The sequence below is a fragment of the Amphiprion ocellaris genome, chromosome 6, assembly GCF_022539595.1.
Source record: "Amphiprion ocellaris isolate individual 3 ecotype Okinawa chromosome 6, ASM2253959v1, whole genome shotgun sequence".
NCBI classification, from domain to species: Eukaryota; Metazoa; Chordata; class Actinopteri; family Pomacentridae; genus Amphiprion; species Amphiprion ocellaris.
In genome coordinates, this window is record NC_072771.1 from 27,692,958 (window position 1) to 27,712,476 (window position 19,519).

Here is a 19,519-nt window from a genome sequence, read left to right on the forward strand (position 1 = left end):
ATTGCACTCGGGGGTACTGCTAATTGTGTGTGTGTGTATGTGTGTGTGTGTGTGTGTGTGTGTGTGTGTGTGCGTGTGTGTAAAGGATGAGTTATCTATTGTGCGGGTGCATGTGCATGGATGTGTGACTGTCGCTCTCCATGCACACTGGCACCAACACTTTCCACTTTGAGTCAGCTGTCAAAACAACACATATAAATAGAGGAAGAATTAGCTGGCATGGCAGTGACTCTAACAACAAATACACAAATTCTACACACGTGTAAACTATACACACACACACACTCAGGGGCTGGTCCTCTTTTGATTGAAGCTGTGACAGCCACTCAAGCTAATTATTGTGCAGTGTTCCGTGAAATATTAAGATGCTTGAGGAATAATTTGAAGACATAAACAGAGAAGTGCAAACACCTGCACCTCCTGATCAAAATTTGTTTTTATTTGTTAGCAGTTTTGTCTTTATTGACAGATGTTGGGGAACAGAAACATCTGTCTAGAATCAAACCAGGGGATGTTGCGTCTCACCCATCAGGACACCTTCTTTAAAGTTTATTCTAAAACTATACTTCCAGGAAGAGTTTGCTCACTTGCCTTACTACTAGCAGTAGCAGAGTGATTTGTATTGTTTTTACTTTGCGAGTCTGCCTGTGTGTGTCATCCTGGCAAAATGCGGTTCTGCAGACACCTCCTGTTGCTAGAAGGTGTGGCAGGTTTTCATATGTCTTTCCATGGACTGATCTATGTCAATGCAATGGGCAGCGTCACAACCCTGGATACTTATAAAGGTGTGTAGGTCACATCAGAATAAAAGTTCAAAGGAGTTCAAAGATGGGTGTGATCCAAGTACTTCTCAACCCTTAATGTCATACTCATTTATTACACAGTAATAAATCAATTGACACACATGCACGAGTAATTGAACAGCAAAGAAGTAACTCTTAATATCAACTCACGATAATGCTCCATTAAAACACTCCCACATTCTGATTCAGCTGATGTTCTTTAGGTGGAGCTCTATCTAGCAGCCATATTATATGCACACTACCAGTCAATCAAAAGTTTGGACACACTTTATCATTCAAATGAACACAACTTGAACACAACTCATGTCATTCAAATGAATGAGAAAATGTCTCCAAACTTTTGTCTGGTAGTGTAACTCCAAGGGCAGCCTTGGTGCACTCTGGACTGCCTTTATGAGAAGCTTACTGGTGTTTATAGTTCTCATTGCAAAATGTGCCAGAATGAGTGGCCATCAGGGCTCCCTTTAGCAAGGGAGGGCTGAGCATTTTCCTGGATGTATCTGCAAATGCTGATCTGAGTGTTCACTAAGTATCTTTTTAGGAAATAAACAAAAACAGGTGCAGGAGGGACTGAGTGGTGTGCAGGAAGTAGGAAGAGGATGAACAATTTATGTTAATTTATGTTCTATATCAGACTCAATTAAAGCAAAAAAAAAAAAAAAAAGACACTGAACTTTCTAAAAACCTGATTCATCAGACCTGTCCGATTTGATTCAGGCATTAAAGCTGTGAAAACACATACAAAAAGAACCTCACAAATACAGAAATCATTCAGGTCAAATATCAAATACATAAATAAAATATATGTTTATGATCGATTCCATTTCAGAGGCTGTTTGTGAAAACAAGTTCTCAAGGTCTTGAACTGGCATAACATATGTTGTGAGAATTTCCTGGAAACCAGGAGACATATAGCACAGCAGTAAACACCTGTTACCTGGTTTGATCTCCTGAAGAGTTTCCATGCTGATGACAGCAAACTGAGAGGGTCCTGCTTCTCTTCTACAGATACTTTTAGATGGATCTCTCTCGCTGTCTTCTCCTCAAGCTCTATAGCTGCACAGGGCATTTGGGGTAACCTGGACAGCTGATACTGGTGTCTGTCCAGGCACAAACATACACAGGAGTGGACATCCTGAAACTCAAGTCTTGCTTAAAGTCAATGACAGCTGGCAGCTATGACGCTGAGAGACCAGGAGCCATTTTACACACAGGTTAATGAGGAATCTGTTACTTCAGTCTCCAGAGACCACAAGCTGTTCAGTTATAGTGTGTGCAGCTCAAGGCTTTTACTTTGATATTGAGAACTAAAGTTTATGGAAACCACAGACTAACTTTGTCACACATATCGCTGTCTCTGGCTTTACGATATCCGTTTTACTCTCATGCATATGCTAATATCGATACTTGTAGACAACACTGATGGTCCTGGAAGACTTGAAGCTGACATTTTGCTGATCTTCAGTGACATTTGAAAGAGGAATTTGTTTTTATTTTGGCCTCAAAAATGCCTCAAGACTTTGCATGAGACATCCTTCAGCATGATAGGGGATAAAAGAACAAAGCTGTAAACTGTGCTCCTAATCTGTAATGGCCTGTGACTTCCCATAGCGATGAAGATTTTTAAGTGGGTTCTAAAATAAGCATAATAAGCATCAGTATGTGCAAGTGTCAGGTTTTGTTAGCAGAAAATGCAGTCATCACCCCACTGACCATGTCCCCCCAGCCCCTTTTTACAAAACAAGACTTTAATATGGGTATTGTCATCAGTTCATGGTTTCACTTTGGCTGACTTGTTAATTTTGTGATATAAAACATAGTACAACTCTTGTTTTTATGTCACCTGAACATGCTACTTTACATAGATTGACTAGAACTTAGTTCTTGTAGATACATGCTAGGGTTGCAGAGAAAGTAATATCACATCATACAATACACTTCACATGCAAGAAGCAGCTTTATTACCACTTACAGTACTTAACTGCAGTTTTCTGGGTTAGATAAGAGGAAGGTGACATAAACTGGCAAACATAAAAAAGGTAAATATCAAAGTCTGCCTTGTTATGCTGATTTGTCAAAAAGTGCCAGTCATGCTCTGATAAGCATAAATCTCATGTTTCATTGTTCTATTTCCTGCAAATGCTGAAAACATTCCTGTCATGCTTTGTCATAGGTTGCATAAAAAACTTTCTTCTGTTTTCCAATGAAATGCGTTCATCACAGTAAAGCATTTTACGCTCGCCCAGGATAAAAACGCTTTCAATTTCCCCCCCATGCATGCCTGGAGGGGGGGAATGCAGCCTGTACAGCAACTATTCTTCCTGATCAGTTGAAATGTTTGGCTGCGCCCACGTTTGTTGCCAATGCCAAACCATCTGCCACAAAGCAACACTGACTCATCAGGCCCGCCTACGCTCTTCTGAGAATCCATAATTTCCACAAGGTACCTCCTTTTCTATCTAATCACCACGTACTGTACCTTCCCCTGTATTTCACTGTGGCTCTGCAGTGCTGAATCAAACGCAGACCTGAACACGTGGGCGCAGTGTTGCAGATAAAAGAGCAGTTATGGCCAGAGCCGCAGCCTTGCAACAAATATGCCAACACATAATGCAGATTTTTGATGGAGCTCTTCGAAATTACTTGATTTATGGAACAAGGTTACATTCTATATTCTATTCTATTTTATTCTATTCTATTCTATTCTATTCTATTCTATTCTATTCTATTCTATTCTATTCTATTCTATTCTATTCTTGTGCTTTGTCTAGTATTGTCTCATTTGCCTGTTGGACAATTCATGTCATGCCTCCAGTGCCCAGACACATAATGACTCGCATGTGTGAAAATGCGCGCATACACACACACACACACACACACACACACACACACACACACACACACACACACACACACACACACACACACACACTGACTCTCTCTCTCTGTCCTGGCACCTATCAGCCGTTGATAATTTACACAAAGAGCGACGACAGTGTTTGCTCTGGTCCGGAGCTGCCAGGAACAAGCAGGGACAGATCCAGTGTCCAGAGGATAAACTAGATGCTCCGGCCGACTGGTGTCCGTTACTCATAACCACACTGATACAGCTGATACCCTTAAAGCCTATACATCTTCTCACTCTCTTTTTTTATTGTCTGTCAGTACTCATTTATTCTCTGCGTGTATTTATCTCTTTCTTTTTTCTTTGAAATTTTATTTTTATTTTCAGTGCATGTTGTATTTACATTATAGTATTTAATGCTCTGCCAAAATTTAAATTTTTTTTAAATGACTTTTGCTATTGCTTAAGGGCAGCCAAACCAGGCAGCTTCTTGTTTGTTGTTATCTTCACATCACTCAATAAAAAAAGAATAAAAAGAAAAGTAGATAAAGAGCGCTTGTTGTATCCAATTGCAGGTGGGCTCAAGTAAAATCACACATTATGGGTTTTACATACTTAGTCTATTTAGTTCAGATCTGATTAAACTTCGCTTTTTGCACCACTTCTTACACAAATATTTCCTCATGTATACACAGATAGAATGATATAACTTTCTATAAAGCTGTGTGCGTCTCCAAAATTAGCAATGCAAAGTCTGATAAATCACCCCAAACTATGTCATGTGATTCTCCTGACTGAAAAAAAGCAGCCCAGTCCCCATCTTCTGGCATCAGTGAGAAAATCAGGCTTTTGTTTGACGTTGCATCTCAAACAGGGAGCGCCTGACAAGTAAAAATCAAGGGTGGAGCACTAAATTACAGCACCGGTAGCCGTTGTCTTGCATGTCTGTTGAAGTTTGTTCTTCTGTCGCATGAGAGAAATAAACAAAGGGAGAGGAATGAACTAGGGCTTATGTTCCCACATGCCAGAATACAAGTAGAAGCTCCAGTTTGCCCATCAACACTCCTTTTAGTCAGACGCATTTCACAACACCTCTACGTCTTTTATGTCAGCGGCTGATGTGGAAGCACCTCAGACACCCTCAAGGCACAGGATCCCCCACAAACAACAAGGGCAAACTGTTGCCAAGTAGTTCAAAGGCTCATAGAAGTCAAAATGAAAAGATAAGTAGTCCTCTTCTTTCCAACCGATCTTTAAGAAGTGAACTTTCTCTTTGTGTAAATGCCACTTGCTCTGACTGCAGCGTTCTGCCTCCTGATACAACACCAGGGGTCGAGTGACACCAGTGCAGACTTAAGAGCAGCCAGACTGCTCATTAAACTACACACACACTTGCACGTACCCAAGTATACTGTGAACCCTGAGTGGCAAGTCTGCAATCAACTCCTCTGAGCTCCTGAGGTCAGCTCTGTAACTTTAATACTTCTCTCTCTCACATGTACACACAGAAATACAACAAAGGACTTAAATTTAGCTGTGGTCAGAGGCAAAACTCCCTAAAAGTCCCAGAAGAGGTACCAGTTTTCTTTCAGTCTTTATTTCCTGAGACAAAATGAAACAGGAATGATGTGATATGAGAGCTGTACATTAACATGAGTCTATTCAGATAGCACAAAAGCATATTCAGAGTATTTCAAAGGCATTTTGTGGTTTGCTTGTATGTCTTTCAGCATTAACTACTACAAAAATATATTTATTTACTTTCTACCTAAAAGTAAACAAACCAACAAACAGTCCACAACACGAGTCTCCTGTAAAACCATCAAATATATTTTGGGTTATTCTTTTTTTTTTGTATGGAATATACTGACAGCGTACAATGTGTTAATTGTCGAGCTTTAGAGGTGTTAGTAGGCAGATTTTGTTACCTTTGAACGGAGCCAGGTTGGCCGCTTCCCCATGTTTCCAGGCTCAGAAATGTTACCATGAGAGTGGTGATAATCTAGGTCTTGGCAGGAAAATAAATAAGATAAAATGACCTAAATATGTAAATTTTTAAAAGGATTTTCTGCTACGGTAAAAAATGACAGATTCAGGTTGAATGTGGTCTTGAAAACGTTTCTCTGCTTATCCTCTCTGTGGCACAGTTGGCAGAGAGCTGCAGCAGTGCAGGTAACACGTGATCATGAAGTGCTGGCTGACATCCTTTTAGATGCTACTTCTTCTTCTTCTTCTTCTCCACTGACTCCTAATTTGCCGCTGTGTTGTTTTGACCTCAGCAGATTCCACAGTGAGCTACATTTTGTCGGCTAAAGCGTTTAAAACTGAAATTACAGAATGCTCCACAAGCAAATGAAATATATCTATTAGTGTAAACGCTGCTGAACACGTGACTGTGTGCAACCAGATTGTGTGTATCCTGTGATGATAAATGATGGTCTGAAGGAAGGATCCCTTCAGCTGGAGCTGGAGCAGACACTCATCACTGACAGCAGGGGTGACCCACTTGCAGAGGCTTCATTCTTGTTTTGTCTGTCTTAAATTAGATATGAAGCGTTCCATCACATTATTATTTAAGACCAAATTCAAATGATGGGAGTGTTGAAGTAATGTGTATAGTTAAAATGGATTTTAGACAGAAGTTGTTTTTGAAAACAGAGCTGACAACCCGCATACGCATTTTTCATGGGTGTGCATTTGTGCAATCAAACAGCGTAATGTGACATACAATAGATTATATATTTAGAAACCTCACATTTTTGAAATGTAGATTTTTTTGTTGTTTAAATTTTATTATGCTTTATCCAAAATACAGAGAAAAAGTAAAATCTTCATTTTTATCAGAGTTCTTGTTCACATTCTCTAAAAATGAAAGTTTGATCATACAATTCTATGGCAGCTGGTCAGACTCCAAGACTGATGAAGATGTGAGTTATGTGCCACAAAAGGAATCTAATGGACTACCTGGTGAGATTGTATGTGCAAAAGTTAATGTTTTGTTCTTTTTTCTCCGCCAAGGAATGCGGCGGAGTTATGTGACGATTAGCATACATTTGTCTGTTAATCTGTGAATCAGAAGTTACACAACGACTGAGCAGCCTTGGCAGAGCACTGTGCTCTCTGAGTGCCTATCTTGTTTTTCCTTGTGTAGATATAGATATGAAATTTACATGAAAGACACTCAGTTTTTACTCAATGGTAATAAATTTGTTGCATATGTACAATTTCTCTGTAGTCAATAGCAAAGCCTTACTTTGCTACCAAAGCAATCAAACAGATATTTTTCATGCCTCCACTCGGATTAAGCTGTTGTGTGCTTGTTTTGAAGAAGTAGAGTCCTGCTTGGTTGGTATTTGTGGAGGCCAACCTTTCACTTTGTGCCCTGGAGTGTCTGACTGGGATGTTGCTTCCAGAATTGCTCAGATTCATCAGGATGGCCTTGGTGTTGATCCTTGGATTGATCTTGGCCTTCACTATTCTTGTCAGCACAGGGGTCACTTTTGGCTTTCTATCCTTACATTTAATTTTTTTTTTCACAGTGTGGAACTCCTTGTACTTTTTAATTTTCTTTTGCACTGTGGCCATTGGTACTTGAAAGCACTTGGATATGGCTTTATAACGTTTCCCTGCCACAACGCCCAACTCTATCTCAGTGATGGGCCCTAATGGTAAGTTTACTGAACTCTTTGGTTTTAGCCATGCCCTGTAATTGACTAGGAACTGACTAGAGAGCTACTGCATCTGCTGTTCTCAGTTTATAGTGTATGAGAATGCTGGTGGAAATTGTAGACATGGCATTTTTAGTAAACATAAGAACAAACAAACGTAGAAATAGTTCAGCTTCACTTTACCTTCTTTTGCTGCTTATTTAGGTCATTTATGACTGCATAAAGCCTATTAGTGAAATAAAAATGCACTATAAATCAAAATTTGACATAATTATGAATAATTCTAGGGCTTAAATGCTTGTATACGTATAATATGTATGATTTAGCACCACACCATTCGGTACCAGGCAGGTAAAGTCAGAGCGTATGACTCTCTCGGTAGGTCACATGAGGATCGCAGTTAAATGCCTCTGCTGTACATCACCATGTGGAGTGTGTGGGTGAGTTAAGGACTCCCTATATGTCACAGTGAGAGGTCCTCTGGAAGAGAGCCTCACTTAAATGGTAGATAATTTAAGTAACGTGACAGTCAATACAGAGCTGCTGAGCATCCAAATGGTGACAGATTAGAAAGATTTTCTAAGAGAAGCAGAATAGATAGTTCCTGATCACACTAAACAAATACACATGACTGACTCTGTTTAGCCCTCAAGCGTCTATTAATTTCACTTTGACTTCCTGGACACACTTAAATAACTTTAAATTCAATAACTTATATTTAGCAGGATGTTCATGAGCGGTAAAGTGGGTTTCAGTGGGTAAAGAACAACTGAAGGGAAGCCTAGATCACCAGTTTAATTCGACAAGCACCTTTCTTTCTTTTGCTGTTCTATGAAAATGCTTTCAAAACGTTTCTAGCTACCCTGCTTTTTTTTTTTTTTTAAATGATGATTAGACATATTGGAAACATGTTGAGCTACAACTTATCCAACATACAAATGCCACAAAACAAACATTTTAAGATGATCTCATCTTTGAAACTGTTCAAAATGGTGTTTTAAAAAGGAATTTTAAGGAGTGACACACAAATAAACTGCATCATCCATCAAAAAATTTAACTGTTGTTCAAGACAACCTAAATATTTCAGATAAAACTGAAGGCAATGATATAATATTGCCTTAGCTGTTACTCTCAGCTACATAAGTACATTCTACAATAACTTAGTCATTCCCTGCTTGTGTCATTCTGTTTTCCTTTTAAAATTATGCTTCTGATAACATTTAACCCATAAATGTCATGTTTACCAAAACTACAGCACAAAGGTTGCAAATTTCATTTCATTTTGGGAACTTTGTGATATTTTGAGAGCACCTGACATCACTTCTTTGTTTTTCTGTTTGTGATTCTGGTCAAGCAGTGGATTGGCAACCTGTCCAGGGTTTATCCACCTCTCACCCAGTGTCAGCTTCTACAAACTCCAGCTTTCTGCAGTCCTACACAGGAACAAGTGGTTATAGCTAATGGATTGATGGATGTGAACAGTGTTTGTTGCTGCAAAAATCTGAAGAAAACCTTGGACCATTTAGAGGAGCAGTAGAGTGGTGCTGTGGTGAAATGGTGATTCTAAATTGGCCATGGGTGTGAGTGTGTGTGGTTGTCTGTCTCTTTGTGTTAGCCTTGTGATGTCATCTCTCATGGATGGATGGATGGATGGATGGATGGATGGATGGATGGATGGATGGACACTAAAAAAGGGTTAGGAATGTGAAATTCCTCTTTGAATACCAGCGCACGTGGATTTGATTACACTAATGTGGCAATGTGAATGAATTTCCCCCCTGTGGGATTCATGAAGGCTTATCTTATCTTATTTTAGCTTATCTGGAACTTACTTTTCTGAGGCTGCAGCATATTGCCACAAAATTATCAATTAAGAGCAGTATATTGTTAAAACTGCAGTCTCATTTTGTCATAAGGGGTCAACATTCTTTCCCAGTAGAGAAACTATAAATGTAGTGTGTCAGGTGTAAACGTACATCTGTATGCTAATTACTACATGCATGTATGCGTCAGTAATTGGTGGATCAACTGTCCGGCTGCACATGATTGGCTGATCCCTGATGAAAGCCCACAGCTCATGGAGCTCATGGAGAAAGATCTGTTATTGTGGCCTTTGACCTGCAACAGTAGAGTCTCAGCTTCAACATGAATTCTAGTCAATACAGGTGAAGTAGTATTGGCTATAATTAGTGAATTTTAACTAGCTTTAAACCATAATATGCTAGGTATTAGTCCACTAAAGCCACACATAAATAATACTGTCTTTACTCCAGTATTTACATTTGTTAGAGTATTTTTGTAAAGCCAACAATATTATTTTGTAATAATCTTTTTTTATTGGACGTTATCATAAACATGTAGTATAAACGCCGAATTTACTTGACCTAATTGCTTTTTATTGCATTTTTGGGATCTAATTTATCTGAAATTTGTTTTATTGTAAAGCACTTACTGACTTTGTTACAGTGCTGTAAAGTGCTATTCAGATAAAGCTATGTATTACAGAAACAGGAAGAAAGATGGAAAAATTAAACCTCAATCTCCAAACTCTGCCTTCTGCTCAACTTCTCTCGAGGCTAGATTTGGCATATGAGTTTCGCTTTCACGTCGCGTCTCAGCCACATCCATAACATGCATCCATAAAACACCTAAATAGTCCTATGAACATAAATCCTATCATTTCATGCTGTTCTGTCTGAGCTGAAGTGCTGGACGAGTGGAAACTTGCTGCTGGTGGTGTTAAATGAAAGGTCAGAGGAGGGGATCACTGAAGTGTCAGGATTCAAACTCTGGGAACCATTAAGGTCTCTATGCCAAAAATTCAATCTGTGCAAATGTTATCACATTATTTCTCTGTAGAAAAGGCATTACCACCATGTCTTGACCTATTCAGACTCTGAGACGAAGCACAGTCAATTTAAAAATCCTTAAGCGCACAATATACGATTAGAAAGACTAGAACTGTGTCCTGTTTCATAAACACAACAAAACAAAGGATAAGAGACAAGCAGGGGGAATGTAGGATTATTTAATTGTCTCATGTCATCTCAGATTTGTTTTCTGATCACTAAAAGTTGAGCCGCCTCTCAGGTTAGGACCATTTACCTGCCTATTGTGTCATCTCTAAAATAAAACCAGTCATACAAAGCCTGGCTGCAGAAGGTGACTGCAGGGAGGATGAGGAAAGCAGTGACAGAAACTAATGGGCAGAGGAAATTCATAAGTTTTGGCATTAACGCATGCACACACATTAAATTACCTGAACGTGTCAGTTACAGGAGGCAGGTTCAGTTAGAACCAAAGGTTCATTCGCAGAAATGCTGATATGTTGACGTCACAGCGAGAGAAGGTACGAGACTGATGCACAGCAGGAAAAGCAATTACACTGATCACTTTCCCACTGCCTTCCCTTACTGCTCACATAATTTACTGATATGTATACACACTCATACACGCTCACACACTCACAAATGCATGTGCGCACACTGGCTAGTAGCCTGTCTGAGTCTAACACGCCCAATATGCGCAGGATGCAACAAGATCGTGTTGCTCACTAACACCATATACTATTACAGCAGGTGTCAGAACAAGCTGTGTGTGTGTTTGCATGAACAAATTAATGTTAACCCTCCTCACCTTGTGTGATGAAAAGCAACTTAATATATTTGAGATATTATCAGTTTTAGGAAGCACAACTTTATTTAGGGGTATCAACATGACCACAATACACAGTAAAATGATAAAAGTCTCAAACCTAGGCGCTGTATTGTCCTTGAGTGGCTCGAAATAACTAATCAGACTGGCAGCCCTTTGGTGATGGATGAACTTGTGGCTTTTGGGGGCCCCTCACGGTCTGGGACACCTGGACAGCTGCCCACTTTGCAGAGCTGGTAATCCAGCCTTGTGCACGTGTGTGTCCATGTGTGTGTCCATGGTATGCATTTTGGCCCGTACATGTTGTTTATGTGTGTTTGTCCATGTCGTTGACCCATATTAAAGCAGGCATGTTGACTGAAAATGCTTGCAGTTAGTAACAGGCTGACAGGCAGCAGGACAGCACATGTAAACTCAGTCACCTGTTGAATAAGAGTGAAATGAAACACACACACACACACACACACACACACACACGCACACACACGCACACACACGCACACACACACACACACACACGCACACACACACACACACGCACACACACACACGCACACACGCACACGCACACACACACGCACACACACACACACACACACACACACACACACACACACACACACACACACACACACACACACACACACACACACACACACTCAAATAAACACGGTGGCAGATGGCATAAATAACCATGTCTAATTCAAAGAACTGGCTGGAGTTCATAGTTCCACCATCCATGAATGCAAAACTGACCTCTCAGTTTACAAGGATCACGTCTCATAACATTTCCAAACAGCTCCTAAGAAGAGGTCAAAGGTCACATCTTCCTTTCTTTCCTTCTTACTTCCAATCCAGCCTCTGTCGGCTTCCACGCTGGTCTCCTCAGGTCAAGGATAAATTGTTTGGCCTGAAGTTTTAATATGAGAGCTCAGATGAGAGAATTCAAGACCTGCTCTGAAATAAACTTCTTTTCACATTATAAGAAAAGATGTTTTTCTTGGAATCAGATTTAATGCAAAGTAGGTTTTAACATCTTTGATGATTTGGTGCAAAACAGAAAATGCTGAAAAGTAGAACATTTTTAAAGAGGAATAAAGGATTTATAAATACAGCAAGCGTTACAGGTCAATAGACACTGAGTGTTAGGACACAAGTAAACAGTAAGTGTAGCAAATCCAAGGAGCAGGTGCAAATTTACTTTAATTTCATTTGCTGTCGTTCATGAGGAGATTCCTTTGACTTTTATCAGAGAAAGTGTGAAGAAGCAAACCAAAAGCAAACCGACTTATTTGATAGTTTGAAAGAAAAAAGTTCCACTTTCTTACTGAGCCAAAGTTTGTGTTGGACAGTAACTGAGCACATTTGTTAAATACTGAAATACAGTTATGAGGAATTTGTGCATGACTTGACAGTATTTCTCCTTCACAATACTTGTATAATGCAATGTAATTTACAGTTCAGCTGCTGTTATAGATTGAGCTACTGATCAGTCTATCAAGCAGTTGAAACTGCAACTTTACCAGCTGCAGTAATAATGATGCATACACTGTAACACATTATAACACAATAGCATAATGTGTTTTATTCTGCAGCATTCATTCTGTTTAAAGATTACTTTACACTTTTGGTGCTTCTCTGCTGCCTTATTGTGGCTCTTACTTGAGTAAAAGGGCTGAATCCCTCCTCTACCATTGTGACTACAAGACAAAGTCATTCAACCACCTGTTAATTCAAGTCACTCGATGACAACTGAGCTATCTCAAGGAGCAAACTCTAGCTGGTGAGAAAGAAAGAGACATGCAGCTAAAACATCTGTTACCAGGTAGATATTAATTTATGATTTTGTTGGTTTCTCACCAAGCTGGTACAGAAGTCAGCAAAAAAAAGTTCCCTAACACTGGGTAAGAGTAAATTATTAATAACTTGGTGACATTTACATTTTTGTACACAAATATACCCCGTCTGCTCTGGAAATCCCCTACTTTGTACTTCCATGTTTGCCTGATCTGTTATGCCAACCGGCTGAAGGTTCAACTGATTGTCTCTTTTATCACATTAAATGAGTCCCTTGGCAGAGGATGAAGACAGGAAATTGTAACACTCTTCATTAAGGAGAGCGGTTGCTATTTATGTTGCGGTGACAACTCTGGCTCTGCACCCATGGGAGAGACCATCCCCAATATCTGCACTCAATAATGGATTCAGGTTTCTATTTATACTCCCTCCACTCTCTCTCTCTCGCTCTCCTCTTTTCTCTCCAACTGTCACTTTGCCAGCTCTCTTAATAATTATAGCTGTTGGCCATCATAAAAAAGCCATTGCAGAAATAGCTAAGGCTGCGGTGGATTGGAGAGGCAGTTATTTGAGAGAGTGGGATGCATAGGTAACTCTAACCTAGTTGTATTAGGATATACTCAGATGTCCCTATACCTCAGGGAGTGAAATCTAAAAAGTATATTTAAACACAGCGATGCAAAAGGTAACCCAGTCTGATTATTAACCACAACCGAAGACATTAATGTCACGACCTAGGAGTAGTTAGGGTCACAAATTCAAAACTTGCTGGGCATTTTATAAGCTGACTCTAGGATTTTTAGATGCATCAGTTTGTATATATCAAGAAATAATTAGTAATAATGCTTTAGGGGAAAAAAAATTAAATATTAAATTTATAAAACTAGGGGTTAGACAATAAAACGACATATTGAGCAGAATAGAAAGGATGCACTGATGAAAAACAAAACCATTAGGTGAAACACTTTGGAAGACTGTTGTCATAGTTACAGTCTCCTGGTTACATTAGGTTCGTCTCCCATCATGTAACCTGATGGGAGCTTGCACTGTACCGATTTGTTCCAGTCTAGTCCAGTCTAACAGCTTCATGTACCCACGATCCACTCATGATAAGCAGCGCCCTCTGCTGCGGTAAACCAATAACTACAGAAGTAGTTGGGCCTCTTTTTAAATAAAGTTTTCTTTGTTTACAGATTCGCTTAAGCATGGCCGCCCTAGCAACCACGGGATGCGAGGATAAACTGTGCTCGGTAGCTTTTACAGAACTCTTCGCTGCATTTGCGCCCAAATTAACTTATAATAACCAATAGACAGCATTATAATTATGTCCGATGTTTTACAGTTTTACAAACAGGAAATGTGGACGATTGACGAGCTGGCGTCCGTTTGTCAATGCTAGCTAACGTTAGCAAAGCTAGCGATAAGAAAGGGAAACTGGTTGCTAACTTTATATTTTTGTTTCATGCAGTTGCCACTGGCAAGCTGTAATAATATACACCCGACATTCATTAATGCACGTGTTTGTGATTCATATTTGGTATTTTGTCAGAAGATACGTAAATCCTCATTTTGTCCGATAATGGACGCCGCCTATGTTCCATGGTTACCAATGCTTTTAGCTGTGGTTGGACGAGGGGGTAGTGATCTATTATCGGACGCGAAGCTGATAGAAGTTTAGAATGTTGAAAAATAGATCAAACTACACCTGCATATCACTGCACTGTGCCCAGCTCTTGTGTTTTACTTTTGTCGTATGAATTTAAGCAGGGAGATGGAGACTTCAGTTCCCAACAGCGCTGCACGTCATCCCGAGTAAACAGTGATGGTTTGGACCACAGGGAGGCCAGACAAAAAGCTGCACAGTTTCTCAATGAAGCTGAGAAGAACAGGAGACAGTAAGTGATGCTACTCAGGGTAATTTTTATATTAAAGTCCGAATTTTCCACCACTTAACTTGAAAAAAAAATGCCAATAATACCAGACAATTAATGAAATGCAGCATTACTACAAACAGATTACAGTTTCAGCAAACAATGTTGACTGTAGGACCAATGCATTGTTTTGCATAATGTGGTGAGGGGTTTGTTTTGTTCTGTGTTGTATAGTACTTACAGCCTCAGTTATTTTATACACATGCCATATTTTGTACTTTTTGAGGAGTAATATAATTGCCTTATGAATAGCTTCAAATTCAAAAACCACATTATGCTGTCAAGTTTAATGTTATAATAAGCTAAAACACTAATGTAGGTCACACTAATTATCTGTGTTGTGCAGTTATTAAACCACATAACTTTTTTAATTTCTCCTTTCACAGGATTGAGAAATTGGAGAAAGAGAGGACGCTGACCGCTCAGTGCAGAAAAAACGGCTGGACAGATGTTTTGGGGGAACTAGAAGAATACGAGAAAGTGCTGGAGGAAGAACGAAATGCCGCGAGTGAGTCTTTGTTTGCGTTTTTCTAACATAACCACTTGAGATTTAATGTTGTAGACTGAAAGGTCTCTCAGACAGCACTTTACTGTGAAGACGTATTTTATATCTAATTCCTTTCATCTCTGAGGGCACTCTGTGGAATTGGAGCCATAGCAGTAAACCAGTGTTAAAGGAAACATCCATTTATCGCTGTGATGAAATTTGCTGTTCATAAACCTCTGCTTTTTTCTTCAGAGGTGAATCTTCAAAAGCAGCTATTGAAGATTCATAATGGTGTGAGGAAATTTCAGAGACATCTGATTGATGTGAAACCAACTCCTGAATGTAAGTTTTGTATCTGGCAATGTTTTTTGTAATATGACTGAATTCTTTTTACTGTCTTGTGAGACATTCATTATTGTTGCTCACCATTAATATCGCTATTTGTGCCATTCTGTTACATAAATATGAAAGATGCTATTGTGAAGTTGTGTACTGCTCAATAAATGGTTAATGAATGTAGTGTTATATGAGTGCAATGATTGTTGTATTGCACATGGTTCATTATGTTTCTGCATTTCTCCTTGGATTTTCAGTGATTGAAAGACTGAAGGAAATAATGTCAGAGGTGGAAATCTCAATTAACACCCTAAAGGAGGAACAGCGGTCATGGTAAGGGGATACAATAAGCAGCTTTAGACCAAATTAAACAGAAAAAAAGGAAAAATAGATTCTCTTATAAAATTTGATGCACTTTAACACATTGATCTTTGAAAAAAAATACCACAGTTATCTTGTAATGTTAACTACATATGTGCAGAAGACAGTATTTAATAAAATATGTAACCCAATACACATTTAGGCTAGAAAAAATGCTATATACCCCAGACCAGTGTACAACAATTAAGAAATTACAAAGTAGAGCAAAGTAGGCAGTGATTCTAAACAAAAGCAACAGCCACTCATCAGGGGTTGCGCTATATTGGGAATGAGTTAAATTAGAGTATCATGAACAGTCCTTCTTTGTGTTTCTTTGCTCCTCTCAGCTTTGAGGAATTTTTAAAGGAAGAGAGGACGTGCAAACAGGAGATCACCGCTTACGAGAAGAAGATTGAAAACTGGAACGTTGCTCTCAAATCAAACCCCAAACTACCCACAGCTCCCACTGTTAAGGTCTGTCTCTCTTTTCAGTCATCCTTCATCTGTGCTTTCTCCTTTGCTCTTCAGTTACGCAATGAAAAGAGAAAGGAAAGACAAGTTTTTGAGTATAGAGTCTTAAAGCGTGATAAATAAATATAAGAAGACAATGCTGGAGACACACCATGTTTCTGCACACAAGATGGTTTCATAAATCATGACGTGTTTATGATCTGTTTTTATTGAGAGTTAACAGAGAATTCATTTTACTGTTTCCATATTTTTATTTCTAAATGTACATAGAATTCATTTAATTCAGTGACTTGTCTTGTCCATCAGACCAAACCCCCAGACAAAGACCTCCCTGCAGAGGTCAGAGCACTGGAAGCTTTCTTACAGAAGACAGGAGGACCTTATGGCGGCTGGGACCAATATGACCACCAAGCCTTCCTTAAAGTAAGTAAGATGGTATTGACATGTTTATCTCGCCACCTTTCACAGTCAGATCAGTGTATACAGTCACTGAGTGTCACTCCTTAAACTAGCAGATTCTAATTTTTTGCCTCTTCAGCAGATGCCAGCCTTCAAGTCAGTGACCTCCAGATTGTTGTCCGACTCACTCTAATCTATTGGACTTACAGGTCTGGACAAAGCACAGTGGGAGGCCAAGCTACAGGAAAGAGGCCAAACTGTACCTGCCCGGGAAAACTGTGGAGGAAATAGAACAACATGAAGACTGGCATCAGGAGTTGATCCACCTACAGGACAGAAAGAGAGAGGTAGAGGACTGTGGAAAAACATGTCTGAGCTCAACAGAAAAGTGATCCTCAACAGTCCTAAATGAGCTGTAAGCATCACAAGAACAGTGTGATGTGAAGACACCTCACTATGGCAAGGTTTTCCTGATAGCAAGGCCACGTGACTGTTTTTAAAAGGTTGATTGAATCCTGATACTGTCATTTCAAAGTAATAGAAGAAATTTAATATTTAAAATTATTTTTATTTTTATATTTATATATATATATATATATATATATATATATATATATATATATATATATATATATATATATAAATAAATAAAATGTATGTGAAACTATAAATTTAGGTAAGAGTTTATACATGGTATTTGCTCATACTTTAATTCATAAAACCTAAATTGGAACCATCTTTATTACATATAACTATAATATAGCCAGGAGCTCAGAAACTATTTTTGAAGCTGCTGTACTGTCTTAAGTAAGTAAGTACAAGTATTTTGTTGTGTACACTTTTACTACTTGTCTCGATCTCAGGCCATTCAGCGGTGGAAAGCCAGCAAGCATCAAGAACGCCAGACCAGGATACAGATTCAGGAGGAAACAGAGGAGGCCGAGAGGAGGGGGAAGGAAGCCAAAAGCCAGACTCAGCAACACAGGCGAGTAAAAAGTGAAGTAGAATAGAAAAGACACTGGTTAAATGCACCCCAAAGTTATAAAATCCTACTATATGACCCAAACTGTTTGGTTGCATTAAATAAATTTAGGTGCATTATTTGCTCATAGTCTGTGCCATTGTCTCTTTGGGGTCATGTCTTGATAGTAAGTTCTGTCTTCTGTCTTCTATTTTAGGACTGAGGATGAGAGAAGGGAGGCGGCACGGCGACTGGAAGAATGGAGGGAGGAGAAGAAAAGGAAAGAAGAGCAGCAAGAAGAGCAGAGACTGGCTGAGGAGATACAAAACCGGAAAAAGGCAAAGGTGCGCATGTGTGTCATTTCACTGTAGTTGCAGTTATATGTCATCAGTACTGTATGTACTTATCTGTGAAAGTGTCATTTATTTAGTTGAAAAATGAAAATCATTAAATGGAGCTAAATCTGATGTACACAGTTTCATGATTGGTGCCCTAAACAGATAATTATCTTTACCAATCAAAATGATTCCTGGTTATTAGGAAGAGCGTCGCCGCCAGCTGGAAGTGAAGCTGACCATAGAGGAGCAGCTACGACTGAAGAGAGAGGAAGAGGAGGAGCAAGGGAGGAGGAAGAGAGACGAGGAACAGAGAGAGCTGGAGGAGAGGAGAAGGGAGGCGACAAAGGGCATCAAACGCTTTACTGAAAGGGTATGAAATCTGAGAATCACAGAGACACAAGACCAGATGTTTGTCTTCAGATTTTACATATTAAACAGGACATCTTTGAGGGTTAGAGCACAGTTTTTGTCAGGTGATGCTCTGATGTCGTTATACTCTATGAAATACAAAGCTTGACTGCCTTTTTGCAGGATCTTCACAAGGTGGAGGCAAAGCTTCATGAAAAGCAGCTGAGGGAGAAGGAGGAAAAGGAAAGACAGAAGAGGATCACTGTTCAGTTGAAGGAGAAGGTAAAGGTTGTACAGTGAGCCGTCTCAAAATGGTTCACAAAGAAACCCCAAGCCTTGAAATCACTAATTCTGATCATCTTTAAAGCTTTATTTTAGCATGATTAGTGTTTTTTTTATTCCTCATTCAGGTGGATGGTCATGTCAGCAGAGACCCCTCCAGACTGACTCGTCCCACTAGGGGATGGCAGGAGCGAATGAAACACGTCGGACCTTCAGGAGGAGGACCTGTGCTGCAGATGTTTCACAGGTCTGATCTCCTGTACTTTTCCTTTTCTGTTATGCTTTGGATAAAAATAAGATATTTACCTGCTGAATCACTGAAATCTTGTGTCATTTTGTTGCAGAGCTGTTCCCACTTGGAGACAAGGCCTGTGATGAATCCAACTGAACAGTCCTGAAATCCGTTCACACACTTTTGTTGTTGTTGTTTTTCACAGAAATTAGATTAAAGTAAGATTTGTGATTGTTTTAATGGTACCTCAATGCCAAAATGTGCCTTTATTAGATTTTTTTTTGTGTGGTGCTGTTTTAGGTTTTGTACAATTCGTGAATCAAATGCACTTGCAATTTAGACTGTGAAACTGCTTTATTAAATAAAAACTTGTCTTTATAGTGTTGTGTAAATTTAGTAAGTTTGTGTCTTTTGTGATTTTTTTTGCTACATGTATGACTTTTGATGGATGTTGAAAAGATATAATCAAGTGTACAAGCATGTAGAAATTTGTAATCATTTATAAGTCAGCAGGCTGAAAATCCCCATCTGTGTGGAAGGTCCTGGTGTGAACTCTGCCAGACAGCTTAGATCACATTGTTTTGTAAGAAACGTGCATCATTTTTG

General features: G+C 39.3%; 1 protein-coding gene across 1 annotated transcript; it reads left to right on the top strand.

Moving 5' to 3' along the window:
- Nucleotides 1–13,949: 13,949 nt before the first annotated feature.
- On the top strand, nt 13,950–19,309 carry LOC111572198 (coiled-coil domain-containing protein 112). The gene is made up of 14 exons (XM_023275768.3): nt 13,950–14,018; nt 14,533–14,663; nt 15,086–15,207; nt 15,439–15,528; nt 15,780–15,855; nt 16,230–16,356; nt 16,660–16,776; nt 16,962–17,099; nt 17,616–17,737; nt 17,931–18,057; nt 18,254–18,421; nt 18,583–18,681; nt 18,810–18,928; nt 19,026–19,309. The coding sequence occupies exons 1-14, from the start codon at nt 13,974–13,976 to the stop codon at nt 19,054–19,056; spliced, it is 1,512 nt and encodes a 503-aa protein (XP_023131536.2). The 5' UTR covers nt 13,950–13,973; the 3' UTR covers nt 19,057–19,309.
- The last annotated feature ends 210 nt before the right edge of the window (nt 19,310–19,519 follow it).